The 10,723-nt window shown below is 39.1% G+C and overlaps 1 protein-coding gene across 1 annotated transcript in view; it reads right to left on the bottom strand.

Annotated features, from left to right (window-relative positions):
• Positions 1–7,439: 7,439 nt before the first annotated feature.
• The window catches only part of LOC306760026 (SR-related and CTD-associated factor 4-like), a 27,712-nt gene continuing 24,428 nt past the window's right edge, over positions 7,440–10,723 (bottom strand). The window contains exons 17-18 of the mRNA XM_079245780.1: positions 8,605–8,743; positions 7,440–8,375 (exon numbers count right to left, since the gene is read on the bottom strand). Coding sequence (XP_079101906.1) covers positions 7,939–8,375; positions 8,605–8,743 — 576 coding nt within the window. The 3' untranslated portion in view covers positions 7,440–7,938. The remainder of the gene's footprint in view (positions 8,376–8,604; positions 8,744–10,723) is intronic.

Raw genomic sequence — 10,723 nt, 5'->3', positions numbered from 1 at the left:
GGCTGGTTAGGATGTTGCACTTTACTAATTTGTTAACTGTGGCCACCAGGGGGCATCTGTCAGAATGCACAAGGACGACAAGTCCCTTTTTGTTCATTACTTTAAACATGGAAATAACTGTTTGGGTTGACTTGTGGTTTTCTAAAACAGACAAATAATACACAATAAAATGTCATCTATGTCATATTTAGCTGTTAAGGCACGTCACAACCACTAAGAACAGAAATAAACATAAATAGATGCCTTCTTGTTTGAAACTTAATTAATCCCTCAATTTGCAGACATGGGGTGTGTGTTATCCCCAACCCTACATCATGATGTAAACCATCAGCATTTTGCCTTAAATTCTACTCTCAAAACAATCTACAAACTGGAACTGCATCAAACTGGAACTGATTTTGCATTTAAACAAGGCACCTGCTATGTGTTGCATCTGGTGAAGCAGCCAAACTGGCAACACATAAAAGAAATATCCACCAAAACAAAAGGTCAAATCTTTTCTCAAATTTCTCCTCAATCACACCAACACCACCCCCACCTCTGTTCCTCAGGGGAAAGAAATAATCCATTGTAATGAAGGGCAGTATGTGCAACTGGTATTTAATGAAGGAGAAAGAAAGCAAGTGTTGCAGAAGACATGAAAGGAGAAACCTCAGCCTGGGTATAGATCATTAGCGGAGGATCTACAGAGCTCCAGCAGAGAGTTGCCTCTCAAGAGTCTACATCAAAGACAACAACATTGAGAGGGAAATAATTTCAAGTCCAAAGAAAAAAGCTGGGATCTGTTGGTCAAGACTGAGCCTAAGCAGCATAGGTAGTTCTCCAGCATTAGTAATTAAAGGATGCTTTGAGCATATTAAAGTGTAGAGAACTGCACTTAACATGCTGCTAGGTTGGGGGTAATGAGAATGAGATTTTGAGCTGCTTAGTTCAGGTTACATATTAATAACAACACGTTTAAGGTTATGCCTTGCACTAAAATTTATACTTTAATGATGCATCGCACATCAAAATAATCTTTTCTTAGATTGCTTGCCAGAAATAAATCTTATCCCATTTATCCTCAAACTGGCGGTAAAGGTGACACCGATGGAATCATCAAAGTCATTGATCCTGTGTGTGACCATTTAATACACATGACCAGTAATTTTGTTCTTGTTTCCAATATGGCACAGCTGCCACACTGACGAATGTTCATTTCTACCATATTCACTTCAACCTGTGTGATATTGTATGACAGCATGTGACTTGCATATAACTAAATGAATGCACTGCACTAAAGACTAAAAACACAACTAATCCATTTTTCGCACAATTTCAGCCCCACAGTTTCCATCTTGAGTCAACCAAAATAAATTTAAAATGGTTCCTGAGTAGTTCTTGTTTATGATGTGGTAAAGTTAGGCTAACTCCAGTCTCCCCAAGTGACTCACAGCCTCAGCAGTTTTGTGCACTTAGGATCTATTATTCATACGAAAGCATGAGACTGGATCAGCCAGGCGAAGCCGATGACCATCATAATGTGCATTTTGACAGCTGGTCTTATTTTCTTGTTTAATAAGTGGAAAACAGTGTAAATGAGACCTTTGCATACTGCTTGTCATGTCTTTCCAAACTGCATGACTGCTGCAGAAAGCAAGTACCAGAGGGCTACTTAGTATTTTCCACTAGTGTACGGCTCATACAAACACACAGTAAATCAAACAATAATGTCAGAAATCCCCCCCAAACAAAAACGAGAAACTCGCTGCGATAAGCCGCTAACTGTCGGCTCTCAGACACAAGACGAAGCTGGACCGCAACGTCCCATCATGGTCCAAATACAGACAAAAAGATCAGACACCAAAGATATTAGGGCTGTGACGATACGCTTTTGTTCCAATTCGATTCCGATTTTCTGGGTGCCGGTTCGATTTAAATTGTAATTCTCACAATTCTTGGATATTGCGGATTTTCGTAGATTAAAAACAAACAAAAAAAATGTACAAAACTATTTTTTGCTCGTCATTTTTCTTGACTTCGGTATTTATCAGGCAACAACACAATAGCCAGACCATCCTTCTGCTGCTAGAATACCCAAGAAGATAAGTAAAAAGATCAATAAAAACAAACAAAAACATTTTTTATAATGGATTATTTTTATTTATTTTTTTTAAAAAAATCAATTTCTTTATTTAAAAAAATATCTATTTAAAATTGTGAAGCAAAAAACCCTGATATTTGATTTGATTTTCCCACCGCTAAAAGTTCATATAAAAAGAAGGAATTCTCCACTTCAGCTGAGTGTTGCAGCCACTGGAGGTCTTTCAGGGATGACGGCGCTTGCATCACCAAGAGAAACTTTCTGACATCTTACCAACACATTTTAGACAAAGTGAAAAGTGAAGGCACCATTACAGACACACTATCAGCAGGTATGGGCCAGAACACAGACATGGACGCTCCAGCTGCATAACGGAAGAGGCACAGATCTGAGGCACCATGGACATCACCTGCTGAGCGACACCAGTCTGACCACAACGTGTACCGACCAGCCCTGGGCTGGAATCCCAGAGAAACTCTGGTAAAATGATGAGGGACAAATGAAAGTAAAGATGAGCTTTTTAGGTCATGAATGTGAATGCATGTGCATTTCACAGCTGGTGTTATTGATATGTGATCTTACCTTTACGAGATTTAAACAAAGAAAACTGATCAGCTAGTTCCCTGCCAATAAGCAATGGAGCAACAGATGGGTTTCTGCAATCTTGGTGGTTATTTACTACTTAATTAAACTTAATACAGTTTTTACCAGGACCTGTCCAGAATGAGCAGCAGCGGCAGCAAGATACCGGACATGTCGTGCTGCTTCACTTCCTCTTTGGCGCACTGAGGGGTCTGTTGACAAACCGCACCAGGATTCAGTTGCAACCAAACCAAAGACTGTGGTTTTGAAGCAGATCAGAGTTCACTTCTTTGGTCTGTAAAGTATGTGTCTACATTGTTCCAAACAGACCAATCAACAAAAGCAGACCAATCACCACCAGTGTGAATACACACTTTGAACACCAAAACACACACACTTCCAAGCACTGAAAAAAGTTTTTTTTTCTTTTTTTATTGTTTTAACATGTCTCCTTTAAGCTCACATGAGTTGTTTCTAAAGGTGCAAGCGGGAGCGTTGTGTTATTCGTGAAGGCTCTGATTAGAATGTTAATGCAGGTCTGCAATAATGCATAAGAAAGCCCATGTCTTCATTGTGCACGGAATCCACAAACCATGGAAAAAAAAAACACTTTGCAATATTACAGCTTTGACCTAAAGGGTGAAAGTACCTCAGGTTAGTCTTTGCTTTCTAAGACAGGTGAAACAACCGGGCTTTCTGACATTAAACGGAGTGCATCCAAGTCTTCCTAATGTGCAGTACTGCTGGAGGCTAACTCTCTGGAAAGCAGCAAGAAACAAATCTTGGCAAGCACTCTTTCTGATTTCACTGACTGTCAGCACATCATGAATTCATCATAAGGCTTCACTTGCTCTGACCCCGAAATATCTGGCAACATCCAGTGTTCTTCCATCACCAGGAAAATTAGGAAAAAAATACACAAATCTTTATGAAAATGGATGAGAAGTGGTACGCAAAGACTTACAGAATCACCACAGTTAGCGGCACATAATTCAGAACAAAACCACATGGCACACTCCGGTGTATACCATTCAGCTGATAGTGGAGAACAATGTGACTCCTTTTTCCAACTGCCCAAAGATGGGAGAGGAACAACGGACAAAGCATCACATCAGAGGCCTTCACTAATGGAGACAGATGTCCTGTCAAGACGAGCGGGAGAGGGGTAAATCACGCCTGAAAATCCATATGAAGGGATATAACATTAATGAAACAGAAAGCTTGGTGTTCACTGAGTGAGACATAATGCAATCCTTGGATTCAACCATGGTGTGTACATGGCTGCAACATAAAGTCTGAGAAATGAAGAGGAATCTGTTGCTTTAAGCAAAAAGAGGAGGAAATTCTCAAACTGGCAACCCGCCAGCGATGACTGCATTTCACACACAAGTTTGCTCAGACTGGACCGTGTATATTACAGCTGCATTACTACATGATTTCCATGTACATAAATCATGCAATTATCATAAATTTGTGTGATTATCAGAAATTCATATTCTTTATTTAGGAATTCAGGTTATTTTTTATTCTCATTCTTGTTTAGTTAAATTTATTCAAATATCTAAGCAACTTTACCAGCGCTGTGTATTTATTAGTGTGAAGCTAGTTATTTCATAGTCAAAGCCTGATGGGCAGAGTAGCAGCTGCTGACACAGTCCTACCGTATCAGGAGAAACATGTGCATAGCACTCAGGCTTTCTGCCAATTAACATAGCACTTGGCACAGTGACTTCAGATTTTACTATATTTTAAAGCTTTGCTTATTTTCCTACTTGCATCGCTCTATGTTTACCTGACTTTTAAACAACGGCTTGATAAGCAAAATTGGGATACAACTGCTGTAGGATAATTAAAACCAGGGTACCAGCTACAATTCATTAGGTAGTTGGAATGTATTGTAATGAATGGTCTGCATTAGTGTCGTCACACTAGGCTCTGTCTGTATGTTACGTCCATGACGTTGTGTAGCACTATAACGTTCAGTGTTTACTTTGCAAATGAAAGACGAATTATGCGCAAGTGGGATGGCGATGAATAATTCACAAAGATCGGTTATAAAGGTTAGATTATGCACATTTCAACAAAATGACTGTTTTTGGTAGTATATTTCTGTACATGCATAAAGAACAAAGTCACAGATTGTACAAAAAGCCAACAAATTATCATATGAATGTGCAGACATTCTTTTATCAGCAGACAGTTGGTCGAACATGCAAGAGCCCGGAGATGCAGAGTTCAAGAGCGTGGACATAAGCCAGAGAGGAGCTAAACTAGATACAACTGAGCCACATAAAAGAGGGGCAGAAAGAGAGAGGGTTGGTTCTGTGTGCAGGCATGTCACACACAGAGGTTCAGGTTACCACCGGGTGGACACATCACAAAACACAGAGACCTTCTGTTTGAGGTTTTTTTTCTCACACCAACACATTCTGTAATGCACCATAATACTACACACAACAAGCATATATATAAAATGACAAAACTAACAACTATCACAACCAAACCTTGAAAGTATGAAACCTTTTAAAATTTGCAGGATGCTGAAAGATTTAGTGGCTGATGAAAATGTTGGCATTTCACTGGCAGACAATGTAATCAGACTGTAGGGCTGACAGAAAAAAACCCAAAGGAATTAGCTGTAATATAAAAACAACAAAAAGTCCTTCAAATGCTATTTAACAACTGTTATCAGCAAACAATAAAAAAGCACAGTGTATATGTTAGGTATGTGTACTACTTAAATTTGAAGTTACTGAGCACTTTCATTTTTGTTCAGTTATTTCCCTCAGCCTGCAAAATATTCATATTGTTTTAGCAGAATGCTGGCAAATGTGATGGGCTGCCCAAGAAATATTCAGCGCACATGGCAGCTGACTGCTAGCAGTGCAGGATGTGGATCTTAGCTTGCACCACTGATGGACAGAAGCCAAAAAAACAAGACAGCAATTAAGAAATGCTGGGTAAAACATTTTTCCAGTCAGTGCAAGCCTTTTTGTAATTTCACTTCATGAGGTTTGTTTCTGTATGAATGAAAATGACGTGAAATTGAATGAAAAAATGAAAATGTATATCTTAAATGTGCATTTTGCTGCAAATGTTCTTAGGTTTCATCTTGCTGAATGCAGCAATTAGGAGTTGAGGCAGGCAAATGCTGCTTCGCTATTAATACAATCTGCTCAATAAGAAATTGTATCACAACCTCACTAGAGTGATACCACTCTCCAAATAAATCAACTGTATAATAATGACAATAATAATAATAGACAACAAACAAACTGTCCTATTGCCAAATCATAGTGAACTAGACATCTTTAGACAAACTGTCCTTGTCCATGTCTTGTTATAGCTGCATAACTTGCTACATCGCATGCTGCATGAAATCTTAATAATACATCTTTAGCAATAATAACATATTTATTCATTTCATGTGCATAGAAAAGAAACAAGACCAGGAGAAAACACTGAGAGTCAGGCTGTGGCAGTGACGCTGCAACAAACGTGACACCATAAGGTCATGGGAGTGAAGCGACTGCATGGATGATGAGCCATCGCCTTTCAGTTGAGTCACCTCCACCTAGTCCGAGTCGTCAGGTAGCATGCAGTGAAACAGGAGAGGAGGAAGAAGTCCTGTTAAAATGCTTCAAGGCTCAATTCACCGCACTAGGACCACGCTCGGTTTCTGGTTTGCCAAAATGAACCACGTTGCATAGATCTTATGATAGCTTTCTGCGTGGTTTGCATTGAGACTTCATGTGTTGATGATGCTGCTTTTATGCATCCGAACCAGACATACATGTGTTAATCCTGATGAGTCTGCCGTCATCCAGCCACATGACTGGCTTTTTTTTTAACCAGTAAAACAACCGGTACAGACTGGGTTAGTGGTCAGTAAACACAGAGCAGCACATAGAAAAAGACGCATGTTGCCGGGCTTGTCCGCTGGAGCCGCACCGGCAGCTTCAGTGCGCCAGCGTGTCACCTCTGCTAAACTTGGATGATTGAGTGGCGCGCTCATGCGTGCACACGGCGCTAGGACCACGCAGAGGCATGATCGGTCATCGAGCTTATTTTTCCTTCCATCATGCTTCCCAGTTCCCCTCCATACATACCTGTTTTCACCTCCGCAGAGATGCAGTAGCTCTTCCCCGGACACTGAAGCATCCATTTTCACGCGCATCTGTGCCCGAAATCCTGCAGCTTCGCCAAGGTCTGTCTGTCCACACGGACCATGCGTGTTGTTTCCACACCGCTGGGAGGGGCGGAGCCCACGGCCCATGGAGACGGCATGCAAGTGGATCTTGAGAATGCCACTTATTTATTCTCAGAGCCAATCAGATGAGATACTATACGGGTGTGTGTTTACTGGTTGCGAATCTCCCAACTCCATATCTATATATTTATCCATCTATCTGCTTCTATTACATGACTAACAATGACTGGGTTCAGCTTTTATTCATAACAGCCCTTCACTGCGTTATCAGCAACAAAATACAAGCTGTACTAATTCAGTTCTTACATTTTTAATCAGTTAAGAATAAAAATATATTTTTAATTGGATAACAATATCCCACAATATGTTGTGTATTACAGATTAATGCTGTGAAATAACATGAAGTCTGTCAGCTGAGATGTGCTTATAAGGAGATATAAAAAAAAAAGTCAGTTCCATAAACCACTCAAAGAAATGGTAGATGTTTAATATTCACTGCACATGATCCTTCATGGTGCGACCTTAGTGTAAAACAGAGGTTGGTCACAGAAACAGGGTTGACTCTACCCTCTACTGGCAGGATATGAACATTTATTTAAAGGAAACCAAGAGCTAAGTATTAATGTGCCCCTAAAAACAGAATACCAAGAAAGGTTTGACAGATTTTTTTTTTTTTTTTTTTTTTTTTTTAAGATTCTTCCTTCAATGAACAAAAACTCATAGAAAGGAATAAATTAAAAAATAAACCCTGCCTTTGTTGACTGCATCTAAGATTCAGGCATAAGCTACACAAATTTAAATATACAAAAAAGATAAACATCTACAATCACAATATTTACAAAGGATCTCCTCTGGGGAACTTATCAGAGAAAGGGACAAATCCAAAACTGTTTGGTTTTCCAGCGCTGACCATGGAAAAAAGCGTTTTGGTAGTTTAACAAATCTGACCAGAAGGCGGAGCAAAACCGGTCAGACACAACAGTTCTTGTTGAACCCAATTCTCATAGTTTTTATTAACACACGTCACAGTGGTTCCGCAACCCCCCAGGTGGCTCTTCGGCGCCTACCAGCGCCCTCTTTGAAAGGGTGGGCATCCAAATCCAGGACCACCATTTCTGAAATGCCTCCCGTCCCCGTCGTTCATACTCTCTGGCCCCACTGGTGGATATCGCTGGAAGGGAGGACCCCGAGGAGGAAAGGGCATGGGCATTCTATATCTGTTTGATGGAAACATTGGTCCTCCTGCCATCATTTGTGGGGGTATATGTTGCAGATTTGGAGGTGAGAGGAAAGGGGGTAGGTGTGAACCTGGCATGCCTAGAGGAGGGTGCAGAGGTGGCATACCCGGTCTGGGGTGTCCCTGCAGGATTGCAGAGTTCTGCAGGTTCATAACTGGTGCAACAGGAGAACCCAATTGGTTACCAGCTCCAGTGTCTGAGGATGGGTCTTTGTTTCCTGCAGAACTCTCTGTGGACTCCTCTAGAGGTTTCATACTCCCTGCTGTGAAAGAGGATATCAAGTGGTTTTATTGAGACCCCGTAAGGATTCAGTATTTCCAAAAAGACAGAAAAAAAGAACAAATTTACAAAGTAGCATTATAAAACCAGAAGTTTTTTTCTTCCCATCATTACTCGTGTGTCATTGTGAACCAGTCGAACAACTATTTTACTTTCAGTTTCAATGATAATGAAATTTGCTCAATGTTTTTAGTTTTTTCTGTGAAAGCTACCTGCTGCCAGATTCGTTGGGTCAAACTCTTTGGGTATGTATGAGGGTCCTCCTGGAGGCATGGATGTTGGAGAAAGCATGATGGGTCCAGGAAAAACAGGTGGACTTCCAATGGACTCAGTCTGCGGGATTGTTGGCACCTGGAAGACACATGAACAACAATGGCAGCTCAATCAAAATAAGTTAAATGGGCCGAAATGCCTTGACGAAGCAAAGTACAACAGATGTATGGAGGTACTCGGATTCCATTGCATGATGTAGTTTTCTGGAAGGGAAAAAATCTCTAAAGCGTTAGTTTAGGTTTTTGGTTTGACCACAAGAGACAGAAATTATATTAAACTCCAAAGTTAAATAAATAGTCTGATGTCAAAAAATAAATCAGAATACCTTGTATAGATTCACACTACTTTAACTTAAATAATCGTAACTCCAGACTTTAATGCTTTGGCAAACAGTCTTAATATGATACATCCTGCCGTAATGTTATCACATTGTCATGACAAACATTAGAAAATCGAAGAAACATTCAATTTGATTTAATTGCAAGCCATGGCTAAAAGCCCTACATACACAGCAACTGTTGCAGATTTTCTGCAACATTGTTTTCAAGTATTGTTCCTGTCAAAGAAATATTAACATCAATCAATAAAACAAAAAATAAAACACAGGTTTGGAGTTTACAACCAGACATGAAAACATCACCATAAGATGGTATATCAGATACCATCACCTCCCAACCATTAAGGAAAAACAAGGTCACACACACAGAGCACCACCCCAAAAATATAAGTAAACACACTGAATTCACATTAACACATTAAATAGTTTCCAGATGTATTTTTATGATTAGACAGTGAAAAACAGCTTAATTTGAAGGAAGGTAGAGGTCTACCCCTGAGCAAGTATGAAAGCAAAGACATGTAAAACAGTAATAAAACTATGAGAAAAACAGGTGTAATATACTCTACTCTGTTACCATGTGAAAAAGTGACAATAGGATACAGTATTGGTATACTTTAATAATTGTAACAAGGCAAACACAAAGCCTCTATGATGCGTAGCATCACTAATAAACCATTTTAAGGAGTAGAAAAAAAGTTTTAATCTGCATTTCAAATACAATATTTTATCTTTTATACACGTGTGTGTGTGCAAATTTTATTTATGTATATTACATAAACACACTCATGCACATATGTTTGTACACAGTAATGTAACAATAATGTTATTTTGTTAAATTTACAATGCGATACGATTTGGGCAAAATGTTTAAGATTTGGTCTCATTCCTGCCTCTTTATCTCTCTTGCTCATGACCTGTAAACATTTCTTAGGCAAGTTCTCTGAAGGATGCTGTGACTACTGAAATGCACCTGACAGAAAGCAGCGAGGACAGAGCAGGTTTGCACAGTAATAATCCAGGTGCTCTCAGTACATCCTTTGGATATGTTTATTTGACAGAAGTGATTATTTGACATATTAATCAAACATTTGTTATCAAACATTTAAACTAAAAAATCACTGCATTTATTGTTCCAAAATATTTTATGTAACAAGGTGTTTAGATCATGCAGTGTCCTAATGTGTTTAAAACAAAGATACTTCAGCCTGATAAATACCTGTTGAATTGGTTCTCACCAGTTGTCTGTCATCCCCTCTGCTCACATCTGACAGGACAGACTGAGAAGCAGAGGGTTTAAGGGAATGTATGCAACGTGCAAACTGGGATAAGAGGAAGTGAAAGCACCATTTTTTAGACTATCTGGTTGATTATTAAAATTACTATACATCTTAAAAACAAAAATATATAAATATACTAACCCTTCTATACCATCATTCTAAATGTTCATGAGATAGGAAACATAATAATAGAGCAAAGATTAATATGTTATTACACACCACATAATTCATTTACCTTTTCAAAAGATAAAAATATATAAATAAATTTTAAAAAATGCTGTTGCACTTATTTGAAAAACGCTATATTGCTGTTTATTACCCACAACAATGTAGGTGTGTAAGCTGTGATAGGACAGCTCATATCTGTAAATCTTGAGTTTGTGTGGAAAAGATAATGGTGTTTCTCGGAAAAACCAGCATGCATTTGTTTAGTTCATTTGA

Source organism: Telmatherina bonti (genome assembly GCF_933228915.1).
Source record: "Telmatherina bonti genome assembly, chromosome: 9".
Taxonomy (NCBI): Eukaryota; Metazoa; Chordata; class Actinopteri; order Atheriniformes; family Telmatherinidae; genus Telmatherina; species Telmatherina bonti.
This window is presented reverse-complemented; position numbering and strand designations above follow the sequence as displayed.